The sequence below is a fragment of the Narcine bancroftii genome, chromosome 1, assembly GCF_036971445.1.
Source record: "Narcine bancroftii isolate sNarBan1 chromosome 1, sNarBan1.hap1, whole genome shotgun sequence".
Taxonomy (NCBI): Eukaryota; Metazoa; Chordata; class Chondrichthyes; order Torpediniformes; family Narcinidae; genus Narcine; species Narcine bancroftii.
Genome location: NC_091469.1, coordinates 134,316,483 through 134,330,026, shown reverse-complemented (window position 1 = coordinate 134,330,026; position 13,544 = coordinate 134,316,483). Strand labels below are relative to the sequence as shown.

The 13,544-nt window shown below is 41.4% G+C and overlaps 1 protein-coding gene across 17 annotated transcripts in view; it reads left to right on the top strand.

Moving 5' to 3' along the window:
- Nucleotides 1–13,544, top strand: part of LOC138764513 (teneurin-3) — a 4,541,667-nt gene that overhangs the window by 4,470,700 nt on the left and 57,423 nt on the right. For all 17 annotated transcript variants that reach the window (XM_069940598.1, XM_069940580.1, XM_069940589.1 and 14 more), the window contains 4 exons: nt 3,319–3,438; nt 5,317–5,578; nt 6,809–7,076; nt 11,480–11,623. In XM_069940598.1, coding sequence (XP_069796699.1) covers nt 3,319–3,438; nt 5,317–5,578; nt 6,809–7,076; nt 11,480–11,623 — 794 coding nt within the window. The remainder of the gene's footprint in view (nt 1–3,318; nt 3,439–5,316; nt 5,579–6,808; nt 7,077–11,479; nt 11,624–13,544) is intronic.

Genomic DNA, 13,544 nt, shown 5'->3' with positions numbered 1-13,544 from the left:
TTAGTAACTTAAAACACAGAACACAATGCTCCCTCCTGCATTTTTTCAAGTGATGACTAACTTGCAGCTAAGGTGTTGTATTAATTGTCCATCCTTCTTATTTAAATAATACATTGTTTACTCAAAAGCTGTCCTTAACTGTACTGCAGCACATTACCTGGTTGAATGCACATCCACTTTGATGACAATGACGTTTAATTTCCTGGAGAGGTGCATGGAGAGGGATTTCAGTGCGGTCACATTGAAATGTCTTTAAATAATTGATTTTGCAGAGGAAATCTCAGCAAACATTTTACGGGAAAAACATGTTAGACTGCAGATTATAGATTTGCTGGGGCTATTTGTTAGCATCCCATCTGTTTAGATTCAGGTATCATTAAGCTGAAGTTGTTTTATTTGAGAACTGCAAGGGTTTAACACCCCGCAACAATATGCAAACTATGGCCTGAGTTGAAGCAAAAGGTTGAAAATAAAATTAATATGTCACTGAATAGGATACTGATGTTAACCTGACAAACAGGATATTGATTGTTAACCTGGCTGCTTGGTGTACTAATCTGTTTTGGTTTCTATCAAATGATGCACAGCCGCAAGAGAAGAGTGTGCCGTTGGATATCTGATGCTTCACAGATTTCTCTTGCAAGCTGTTTCTCAATTAATAGGTGCAAACAAGCAATCGCCTCAAAAAAAAACATGCAAGTACAGATATCTGAAATAAAAACAGAGAGTACAAAACAGGCTTATCATCACCTGCAAAGGAGCGGACAGTTCTGTGTTCTGCATCAGAACCCAAGGCTAACAGATAAGCAAGTATTTCCACCTGGTGCAAAAAGATACAAGGAATCAGGAGTGGCACAGAAGAGAATCAGCAGATGTGTGACATTTAAAAAGAGCTATACATTGCTTAATAAGGACCAATAAAGTGTCTGAAGCCTCATCAATTCAGGACAAAGTTGCACAGAATTGGCTCCATATAACTTCAGAATCAGTATTTATTGTCATGAACAAGACAGAAAAATCAGTATTTTGTGACAGCGTCATAGGGCAAACATTCATATTATCTTACAACGCTAATATCTAAAAAATTAAAAATGAAAATAGTCGTGCAGGAAAAATAAAGCAGTATCTTTGGTTCATTGATCATTCTGGAATCTGATGGCAGAGGGGAAGAAGCTGTCCTTGTGCCGCTGAGTGCTCATCTTTAGACTCCTGTACCTCCTTCCCAATGGTAGCAGAGTGAAGAGGGCCTGGCTTGGGAGGTGGGGGTCTTTGAGGATTAAAGGCTGCTTTTTTAAGCTAACGGCCTCATGTAGATGCCCATCGATGGAGTTAGTGTGGTGCCTGTGATGTCGCAGGCCAAGTTAACAACCCTCTGGCTTTTTTTCTTGTCCTTAGGCTTGCTTCACATTACAAAATCAGAATGTAACAGATTTAGGAGTCATCGAGTCTTGCAACATGAAACAAGCCCTTCAGCCGAATTAAGCTATGCTGACCGAGTTGGCATTCTGTGCTGGTCCCACTTGCTTCCATTTGGTTCATATTCTTCTAAGCTCCTCTTATCCTTATAGCTGTCCAAATATCTTTGTGCATCCTAACTGTGTGTGCTTCTAGTTTCTTTTGGCAGCTCATTCCAGATATGGACTTCCCTCTGAGTGAAAAATTTACCCCACATGTCTCTCAGTGCATGCTCATCCTAGAGTTGTCCACCCTGGGCAAACAAATGCGAGCATTCCCTTTATTGGGGAGTAAAGATTATAACTATTTAACCTCCCCCTCGAGCTCAAGCCCTCTAGCCCCAGCTGCATCCTGGTGAATCAAGCCTTCTAGCCTGGCAACCACCTACTTTCTTCGGCAAGGAATCGCAATACATTCCCCACTTGAATTTAATATGAGTTCATCTGTGCTGAGTGTACATTTTAGGGTAGAAGAGACAGAAGCCTGAAAACCAGCACCCCTTGGCTCAACAACAATTTCTTCCAACAGCTGTGAGACTCGTGAACCTCCCCTTGGTTCACTAATCATGTACCGTCTGCACTATTGCAAGCCTCTTTTTGTTGCACGAGGATTACGGTGAATATTTATATCTATCGCCTGTATTCATTGTCTCTTTTATTTAATTCAGTTAGTTTGCTTTCGTAGCTGTTCTTTGCAAGTACCTGTTCGGCTGCAGCAAGTAAGAATTTTGGCATATATGTACATTCTACAATGAGAATGGCAATAAACTCTTCTTCATCAAGGGAGTAAGCTACTCAGATTGCATTCTTTAGCTTGAGAGATAGAGACCTGAAAGCAAATTGCACCTCCAGGGCTTTGGAAATGCCTTTTGAAGATCAGAAGCAATGACCATAAGAATTACAATAGCAGGACCTGGTCCAGAATTTGCTGTGACTTGCATATTGTTCAAGTGCCCAGTGTGAGAAAGCAGTCCTAGCTTTCTTAGGCAAGAATTCCCAATACATTCCCCACTTGAATTTGATTTGAGTTCAACTGGTGAGTGTACATATAAGGGCAGAAGGGACGGAAGCCTGAAAATTAGCGCCTCTTGATTCATCCAACAGCCATGAGACTCTTGAACCTCAACACTTCATGTTGCAAACAGGAGATCCTTTGCAATCCACTAATCATCGGGCTGGTTCCCCTGGTTCAGGATATGTGCATACCCTTTAAAAGTCTGTCAAACACTCAAAATCAGGCTAATAAATGATCTTAATAAAGATCTTAATTGGGTGTAGTCGCAAAATATTTAATGATCTTTTTTATGAATTTGTAATGATGTGCAAATAAAGTGGGAACAAAAGCACGAGGGTGGTTTTTTCACATGCTCCTGGTGTCGGCAACAAAATTTGGCATCTCTAAGTTTATACCAGAGCCATAAATTACAGCTTGTGGAATAATTGTATTCTAGCTCCTTTCCATCTCTCCATCAGTCCTCCAATCCATGTGAAGTACCAGCAAGTTTTTAATAACCCATCTATTAGTCATTTACATATTACATTAAAGTGTCACAAGTGCAATCAAAGAACACAGGGAAAAGGAGCTGCGTGCCTTCCAATTGTAAGACATAAATCATAAAAATTGTCAGCGGAATCCCTGCATTAAATCAGAGTATCTTAAATAGAATTAATGTTTCATGAAGATAAATTAGTTAGGAATGGCCTTTCCTGCATTATTTCATCACATTTTGCAATAATGTTAAACTTGGCAGTGCACGAGTGTTCTTAGATAAATCTTTCCAAAGGGGTTGGATTCCTATTTTTGTGCCCTGAGTGCTGATTTCTATTTTTGCTGTTTTCTTCCCTTACTCCCTTAACTCTGCAGCCTGAGCTCTGTGATCAGAGGGCAAGTCCTAACAGCAGATGGAACGCCTCTCATCGGAGTGAACGTCTCCTTCCTGCACTACCCTCAATATGGCTACACCATCACACGCCAGGATGGAATGTGAGTCTACGCAGGCAGAATAAAATGCCCTTGCGCATCATTGTGGCGTCAGCAACAATGTTTTAACCTCAAAGATAGTGAAAGATATTTATGTATCTCATTTCCATAATCCATGGATGTGTTATGACTTCCGAAGCCCTATGTTCCATTGTTTATATTCACTCAATTTGATTTGTTTGGCTGCTTGGATAGTTGTCTTGCTTGTTTATACAATCGGAGCAACAAATTCAGACCTGTGATTTGTTTGATGACTACCAATCCATTTCTGCCTAACAGCAGAATGTGGAAATTGATCCACTGCAGAGCATTTGAGAAATGTCACTTAAACACCCTGCCGTTGATTGCCTTGATCAAGGTAACATGAATTAAACAACGGCCGATTTTCTTTGCTTGGCTGTCAGAGTGAAGTTTAAATTGAATCCCCAACCAAAAGAAATAAAAGGATCACGTGGACATTAACAGTGGACTGTAGTCTGTTCCTGAAGTTGCAGTTAATCATTTGGAATCTCAGCAGTGGAATACAGGGTGCTGAATCTAGAATACGGTGTGACTAATTCTACTGACTGGAGGTAAATTCCAAGCAAGAAGGTTTTTTGTCAATGCCGTGGTCCAAAATTGGATCAAAGCAAACTAAAGCATACTGTTTCTTTTCAAAACAAAATCTGGCAGAAGCTGATTTGTGAACAGAGTTTAAAGTTCACAGATTTGAGGAGTCAGTTCTGTTTCTGTCTGACCTGCTGAATTATGTATTTTATTTCCTAGACCCAAGTCATTTTTTTATCATTTAGTTCGAAAATTGCTTGGATAAAAAGAGCATCAAATAACAAGATGTTCAGTAGCAGAAAGAAAATAAGATACTTCCTCGCCCCCTAAATGGATGCTGAGAACAGTTTCAGATCATAAACACTGATGAGCTTTTATCAGATAACACATATTGACGTTCTCTATTTTTCTTATGGACTGATCTTCTTGTTTACATTTCCACCGCCTTTTCCTTAGCATGGTCATCCCTTTAGAGTTAGAGCACAGTCACAGGCCCTTCTGGCTCTCAATCTTGTGCCAGCCAAACACACCAAAACCAGTAAACCCTGTACGATTTGGAGGGTTGGAGGAAACCAGAACTCCCAGAGAAAACCCACGCAGGTCATAAGCCCATAAGATGTAGGCCGTTCAGCCCATCGAGTCTGCCCCACTATTTAATCACGAGCAGATCCATTTTCCCACTGAGCCCGACTGTCCGCCCTTCTCCCCTTAACCTTTGGTGTCCTAGCTAATCAAGAACCTCCATGACTGCCTGTGGCAACAAATTCCACAGGATTTACCACATTCTGGCTGAAGAAATTCCTACACGTGTCTGTTCCAAGCGGACACCCTTCAATCCTGATGTCGTGCCCTCTTGTCCTAGACACGAATTTCAACATTCGAAATGTTTCAATGAGACTCCCCCTTCATTCTCCTCAGGTCTCGGGGAGAACATACAAACTCCTCACAGACAGTGGCTCATTCAAGCCTGGGCCACTGACACACTATAATATAGTGTTGCACTAACTGCTGTGCTAACCTTGCCGCCCTTCTCTCCATAAATCACCTCACCCCCATTCATCCTTCCCTGCTTTCATGAAGAATTTTCTTTGAGGCTTCTTGACTCCCACTTTATTCAACATCCTTAAAACAAAACTTGTTAGACCCCCAACGATTTGCATTCCTGACACATACACTCTTGTTTTTTTTCCACTGACCCAATGAATATTTCCAACACAGTTTGTTTTACTTCTGAAAGGATAAAGCCTTTTTGGCGCTTAAAGATAAATCCTGATTCTATAGTTTTGTTCACTGCTTCAAATGACGTGTTATTTCTGCTCTAATTCTTTTCATCAGGTTTGACTTGCTGGCAAATGGTGGAGCCTCACTCACATTGTGCTTTGAACGTGTCCCATTCATCACCCGGTATCATACCGTATGGATTCCCTGGAATGTTTTTTACGTGATGGACACCATGGTCATGAAGAAGGAGGAGAATGAGATTCCTAGCTGTGATCTGAGTGGATTTGTGAGACCAAATCCTGATATCTTGGCTTCCCCTCTCTCCACCTTCTTCCGAACATCTCCGTCGGAGAGTCCCATTATTCCTGAGACACAGGTACATGGAGTCTTGTATCTTCTTCACCTACAGCAGGTAATGAAAGCAGGGAGAAATGTCTGCATGTTCAGAGCTTTGGTCAGTGCATTGGATCAACCATTCTCATTGCATTATTCACTTTTCTACTTTTTTCTTCATTTGCTCTCCTGAACACCTTTCCACACTTTACATGTTAGACACCTCATGCCATTGAAAGGTCAAAGTTCACAACTGTCTGAGTGAAGAAGTTTCTCTTCATCTCAGTCCTAAATAGCTGATCCCTTTTTCCTTAGACTGTGAGTCCTTGCTCTGTGAATGAAGGGAAGGCCATTGAACCTCATGTTGTCCCCTTCATGATATAATTCTGTGCAGAATGCTCACCATTATTAGCATGCAAGGAACGAGAGAGGGGCATCAAAATTTGGAGCAATTTGCACCCATTCAGCCCATTGTGTCCATGCTGGCCAAAAGAGGACTTGCAGTTAAATCCCACATCCCTGCTCCTGGTCCATTTAACACCATGAACACAACTATCAGCAGAGCCTTTAACCTTTTCCCTTTGGAAACTTATAGAATTTCTCTTTTATTGCACAAGTTCTATTTGTCTGAACAAAGCCATTTGGTGGCATATTTAATATTCTAATTGCCATTTAGGTAAAGAACATGCCATGAGTTCCTTGTTATTTCAGTTGGTTGCAAAATATAAAGGTTCCTCCTCCGTAAAATGCAAACAATTTGACTTTCTTTTCCAACTGCATTTATTTTTCTCAGAAAAGGGAGGTAGTTAATCCCTCTTTTTATCTTTTACTATCGCCAATCAGAGAAACCCAATGGAGCACCAAAGGTTTCTGGCCAAATTCCTCTGCTCTGTGATGCATCCCTTTTATCATTTAACTTGTAGAATCATCACGTTACCTCAGCATTGCAACATATTTTGATTACAAGGATTATATTCACACATCTGGGATCAATGATGGTGTAAACTTGGTGACACTATGTTCAGACTTCAGTCAAATTTCCCATTCCATACTCATGGCCCCATCTGTACTGTCTAATGAACTGTTGGTAATGCCTGCCCAGGAGAAATCACAGTTGAAATGAAGTAAGTGTTTTTTTTTCTTAAAATCTCCCTTGTTGGTTGTTGGTATTGTCATTGCCTTTTCAGCTGAAAATGAAGTCTCTCTTTTTCTCAACAATTTTCTCAATCGCTCCGATTTTCTCTCTCTGATTTTTTCTCTGGTGTATCTCCAGGTTCTTCATGAAGAGACAGAGATTCCTGGCACAGATCTCAAGCTTATCTACCTGAGTTCCCGTGCTGCAGGCTACAAGCCGGTTCTGAAAATCACCATGACCCAGAGCACAGTGCCGTTCAATTTGATGAAGGTTCATCTGATGGTGGCTGTGGTAGGCCGTCTGTTCCAGAAATGGTTTCCGGCATCACCAAACCTGTCCTACACATTTATATGGGACAAAACTGATGCCTACAATCAAAAGGTCTACGGCTTGTCTGAGGCAGTTGGTAAGTTGAAAATGTTTCACCCATATGCAATTTCTAATCATGTATCTCTGATTTAAATCCCTCCCACATCCAAAGATACAAGCACATAGAGTTGTACACCCCCATAACGTTAGTATATTCTGGAAGTCAGCCTGAAGAAAACTGAGGTCCTCCATCAGCCAGCTCCCCACCATGACTACCAGCCCCCCCACATCTCCATCGGGCACACAAAACTCAAAACGGTCAATCAGTTTACCTATCTCGGCTGCACCATTTCATCAGATGCAAGGATCGACAATGAGATAGACAACAGACTCGCCAAGGCAAATAGCACCTTTGGAAGACTACACAAAAGAGTCTGGAAAAACAACCAACTGAAAAACCTCACAAAGATAAGCGTATACAGAGCCGTTGTCATACCCACACTCTTGTTCGGCTCCGAATCATGGGTCCTCTACCGGCACCACCTACGGCTCCTAGAACGCTTCCACCAGCGTTGTCTCCGCTCCATCCTCAACATCCATTGGAGCGCTTACATCCCTAACGTCGAAGTACTCGAGATGGCAGAGGTCGACAGCATCGAGTCCACGCTGCTGAAGATCCAGCTGCGCTGGATGGGTCACGTCTCCAGAATGGAGGACCATTGCCTTCCCAAGATCGTGTTATATGGCGAGCTCTCCACTGGCCACCGTGACAGAGGTGCACCAAAGAAAAGGTACAAGGACTGCCTAAAGAAATCTCTTGGTGCCTGCCACATTGACCACCGCCAGTGGGCTGATAACGCCTCAAACCGTGCATCTTGGCGCCTCACTGTTTGGCGGGCAGCAACCTCCTTTGAAGAAGACCGCAGAGCCCACCTCACTGACAAAAGGCAAAGGAGGAAAAACCCAACACCCAACCCCAACCAACCAATTTTCCCCTGCAACCGCTGCAATCGTGTCTGCCTGTCCCACATCGGACTTGTCAGCCACAAACGAGCCTGCAGCTGACGTGGACTTTTTTACCCCCTCCATAAATCTTCGTCCGCGAAGCCAAGCCAAAGAATTCCCGGCAATTTATCTGATTGGGATACAAGCATGTACAAATCAGATTCTACACTCAACTAATTTCCATAGTTGGTTACTTTTCGTAGAGATTAACACCATAGCAATGAGAATTAAGATCCATGAATAATCTGAGAGCATTGAAATAGACCCGTTATGGTTGAAAATGTCCAAACTTTTCCACTAAACCCTTTTAAAAATAGAGAGCCACGGTTAGCGCAACACTGTTACAGAGTCAGCGATCAGGACATGGGTTCGAATCCCAGAGCTGTCTGTAAGGAGTTTGTACATTGGGTTTCCTTTGGGTGCACCAGTTTCCTGTTCAAAACTTTCCTCGGATTGTAGGTCCACTGGGTGTAATTGGGTGGCACGGGCTGAAAGGGCCTGTTACCGTGCTGTATGTCTAAATTTAAAATAAAATAAAATTTAAAATTTGTTTAGTTTTAGTGTTTCTTTCATTCTTTCTCAAAAGCAGTCGTGGATATATTGAGGACCATTTGTGGAGATAAGCAGTGAGCAGTAACAACAACAAAAGCAGCATCTGGATGTCCATGTTGTACAGGCAGATGCTGAAACCCGGCTGCTGCCCAACTGCCAGTGACAGTGCCAGTCGTTGCCAGGAACTACTCCTTCATTATCCCCAACATATCTTGGCCAATGTTTTAGTTGATCGATCCTACTATAAAAGGACAAAATCCTTCTAACTTATGCTGTTACATATTCAGGCTTACAGATCAGGAGAAAAATATTTCCCGGTTTATCTCAAATCCACTTGTAATTTTGAACACCTCTGTGAGATCTTCTCTTGGTTTCTTAATTAAAGAAACTTAATCACCCCATCAATTTGTTTTCTGATCTCTCCTTGTAACTGTGGAACAGAGGGACAATCATGGACAATTCAACTTGCTATTCAATAGAAGTGTGCATGATCTGCAATCGAACAACACAAGCCGGTCTTTTTCTCTTTATCTATTAACATTTTTGTTCAACAACATTTAAAATTAATTATTAATAGATTCATGTTTGAGAAGGGAAATTCCAAATTTCGACAAATTTTTGGATGCCGTGTTCCCTAACCTCAATTCCTAAAAACTTGATCTTTTTCAACTATTTAAACTACCTTTTTAACCAACTCTCTTTAAACTATATCTCTCAATATTTGACACCCCAATCATTGAAAATGTTACCCTATCAAATCCTCTTTATATCCTGAAATCATCAATCAACTTGTTTCTTAGTTTGAATTTAGGAAGTAAAGCCCTTGTTTCAGCTGCTCACTGAGCAGTTTAACCCTTGGAATCCATGTATTAGTCTTGTTAATTATCACTGCCTCCATGGTTAATATATCCTTCTTGAATTGCTCACTGTGCTTCTGCTTAGTCAAGTCAAGTTTATTATCATCTGATTGCACAAATACGCCTGACGAAACAGCGCTCTCTGGTCCTCAGTGCAAGGACTCTAGATTACTGCAAAAATAGCTTGATTTTGCCTCATGTTGTGATGTTCACAGCATTCTGACTGTGGTCCACTTCCTCTTCCCACCACTTCTACTTATCATGCACCTGTCGCTACCTTGGCAGAAAGCCCCTAAGCCAGTGGGGTCTAAAATACTGCCTTGTCTTCTCTTGGCTTGAGGGGATTGGTTCTCCTCAGCACGTTCAAGGCAGCCAAGCTGGATATTATCATCAAGGTCCCCAGATCCCTGCAGCAATACCTGATACATTGTAAAAGAGTTGATCTTTATAATTCATGTTAATTAATGGCATGATCCAAAAGAAATGACTCTCTACAAGATCTCAGAGGAGTTTTGTTTTTAAACAGAGCATTTTTAAATTAAGCGATTTTAAACTGCATTGCAAAAATACATAGAGATTCTAAAGACAAACATTAGTCCCATGTTTCATAATGTCAGACATATAAGATGCACTTCCACCACATATGAATACAAGGAGGCCATGTGATTCATCAAATTAATGCTAGCTTTTTGTATCCATTAGCCCCATTGTTCCCAGTGTTGACTTTCTTTTCCCACAGGTGGGGTTTGACTTTCTTGTTCCAGTATTTTCTTCTTTTGTTTTAGGTTTCAGTTTTTGTTGCTTTTTTATTTTATTTTCACTGTATGGTTAGTGCAGTACTACTACACACCAGCGAGCTGATTTCGAGTCTGTCGCTCTCTGTAAGGATCTTGTACACTCTCCCTGCGTCTGCATGAGTTTCCTCTGGGTGCTCCAGTTTCCTCCCACCCTTGAAAACATACCAGGGGTTGTAGGTTAATTGGTCACTTGGGTGTATTTAGGCCTGAGCTGGTGGTCTGGTAGGGCCTGATACTGCGCTGTATCTCTAAAATTGTTTTTAATATTAAAGGACGGGGCTTGGATCCTTTAACGATTTTGCTTCGTAAAATTTCTGATGATTACTGAGCACTAATGGCTCCTGTCCATTTGATGAAATAGGTTGCAGGATGATTTAACACTGACAGTAGGGAAGTGTTGAGAATGGACTTCCTGCATGTACTGTGAATAGTACCCTTAGGTACTGAATGTAAGTTGTAAGGAATGATGTACCATAAATATAACGTAACTGCTACAACAGGAAAGGTGAACAGTAAATTCAATTTAGAGTTAAAAAGTGCTCTATTATGGCAGATGAATAAGAAAATACAGAAGCCCGTGTATCACCATTATGGCGCTGTGGTTGGAGATGAAGGATTCTGCTTCTACCAGTCTTTCGAACCCCCCCCCCCCCCCAGCCATTGCTCTACCTTCCTCTTTTTTAACTTTGACATTTATCATAAAACCATTTTTGATTAACTGTACAGTTGTTTGCTTTCTGTAAAATTATAATGTTCAAAACGTATCGGGGTATAGATTAATTGGGTGTAAATTGGGCAGCATGGTCTTGAGGCCTGTTACCATGCTGTATGCCTATATTTAAAATTTAAAGTTGCATGGTAGCAACTTTAGGTTTTCTCATGCCACTTTAATCACCAAGGCGTTGAAGGGTTTGGGGCCAATGCAAGTAAATGGGATTAGTGTAGGTAGGTAAAAGGAATGGCATGAAAGACCAAAGGACCTTTTTTCTGTGTTGTATGATTCTATGACGAGGACCATATGCTACCTGTGGAACACATGTACAGGAGCAGCATTGAGTCCTCTGGGCCTGCTCTACCTTTCAATAAGAACTTAATCCTGCTTTATTCTAATCCTATTTATATGCCTTTGATCTTGAGATTTGAAAGTATCAATCAGAACTCCAGTTTTTGAGGAGAGAGTTTAGAGTCTCAAGCAGAGAAGCGTTAGCAGTTTGCCTTTAACCTTGATAAAATTTGTTGGAAATCATTCGTCCTTGCGAGCCAATAATGATGTCTTCCTCTCTGCCCAGTTTCTGTTGGTTATGAATACGAGTCCTGCCTTGATCTCATCCTCTGGGAAAAAAGAACTGCTGTCCTGCAGGGCTATGAGTTAGACTCCTCGAATATGGGAGGCTGGTCACTCAACAAGCACCACGTCTTGGATGTTCAAAACGGTAAGTCGTTTGTACAGTGAAAAGCTCGTAGTTGGCAGCTTCAAAACACAAAGGGAATACAACAAAACCCCCGGTATCCAACACATATGGGGATTGGTGGATGCTGGATAAGTGAATTTTCCACTTGCTTGAGATCGATCATTGCAAACTAACCGTCGGGGGTGGGGTTGGCGCTAATTTTAAACTTTCATCATTTTTACCTGTTATTTTCCCTGATTTTATTGCCTGTTTCTTGAGGCTACTTGTTGCTTGAATTCCAGATAACGGGGGTTTTACTGTATTTCGTGAAAGTGCCATAAATTGCCAGGCAAGATGCTTGGATAATTGCTCCATCAGTCAAGTTTGTATGAGAATGAGTTAATTTCAAAAGGAGAAAGTAAAATCAAAGGGGGAAAATTTCTGAGCAATATTGATATCTGGACGCTAGATAACCTGAGTTCTCTCTCTCTCTCTATCAGTTTCCAATCTGTGACATTGGCTCAGCTTTTTTTTTGTTTCTGTTCCCCTCCACCTTTCCCCCATGAAGAGTGGAGTAGATGCCCAGCCTGAACTGCCAGGCACGTGGTTCTGCTCTGCATTTCACAGCTTCTACACCCTGCTGTCTCTGTTCTCATTCTCAAGTTGCTTTTGGTAGGCTGGCCTTTATAAATCATAGCATAGAGTATAGGAGCTGGGAGATGATGCTGCGACTGTTTAAGGCATTGGTGAGGCCAAGTTTGGAGGATTGTATGCAGTTCTGGTCTCCAAAATAGAGGAAGGATATCAATAAGGTAGAGAAGGTGCAAAGAAGGTTTACTAAAATGCTGCCTGCATTGCAGTATCTAGAATAAGGAGAAAGACTGAGGAGACTGGGACTTTATTCGTTGGAGCGTAGAAGGTTGAGAGGGGATTTGATAGAGGTATTTAAAATTATGAAGGGAATAGATAGAGTAGATGTGAATAGGCCCTTTCCCCTGAGGGTCATAAGTTAACAGTTAGGGGGAAAAACTTTAGGAGCAATATAAGAGGATGCTTCTTTACTCAGAGAGTGGTGGCTGAGTGGAATGACCTTCCAGAAGAGGTAGTTGTGGCAGGGTCAATTCTGTCATTATAGAAGAGGTTGGATGAGTACATGGGCATGAGTGGGTTGGAGGGTTATGGGCAGGGAGTAGGTAGGTGGAACTAGTTGGAGTTTCACATAAATCGGTGCGGAGTAGAAGGGCCGATATGGCCTGTTTCCGTACTGTAAATTGTTATATGGTTATATTCACTCATTGAGCAGATCACCTGATTTGTGGCTTATCCACATCATGACCTGCTTTTACCCTGCAGAAGCATCCTCATTTTTTACCGTCTGAACAAACTTGTCACATTCCCAACTCTAACACAAGATCTATGACCTGAAACATTAGAATCATAGAGCTGTGTTTCTCTCTCCATGGCTGTGATCTGCTGAGTATTTCCATCACGTTGTGTTTTATTTTAGATTTCCATCTGTAGTTGTTTTTTTTACTTTCTCTTCTGAATGCTGGCTTCTTAAGAGACCCAATTACCACTGAAACCATCCAGTGAGAGATGCTCCTGTTACTCTTCACCAGAATGATGGACTTACCAAGTGAAAGCCAGTATCAAATGTCTTCCATACAAAAGTGTGCTCATTCTACTTCAGATTCAGAGTTATTGTCAGCGTACGTACATGACATCACATACAACCCTGAGATTCTATTTTTCCTACAGCAAGGCAGAATTACCACTTAATGGTAGTGCAACAAAAAAATGTACACATGTAAGCAAATAAAGAAATGTAAAAAAACTGACTGAGCAATGCAGGGAGGAAAAAGAACAATAAAGTACAAAGGTAAGGGTCCTTTAATAAGTTCCTGATTGAGTTTATTGTTGAGGAATCTGAGTTTTAGGATATACCAATTTTTAATGTGGGAGA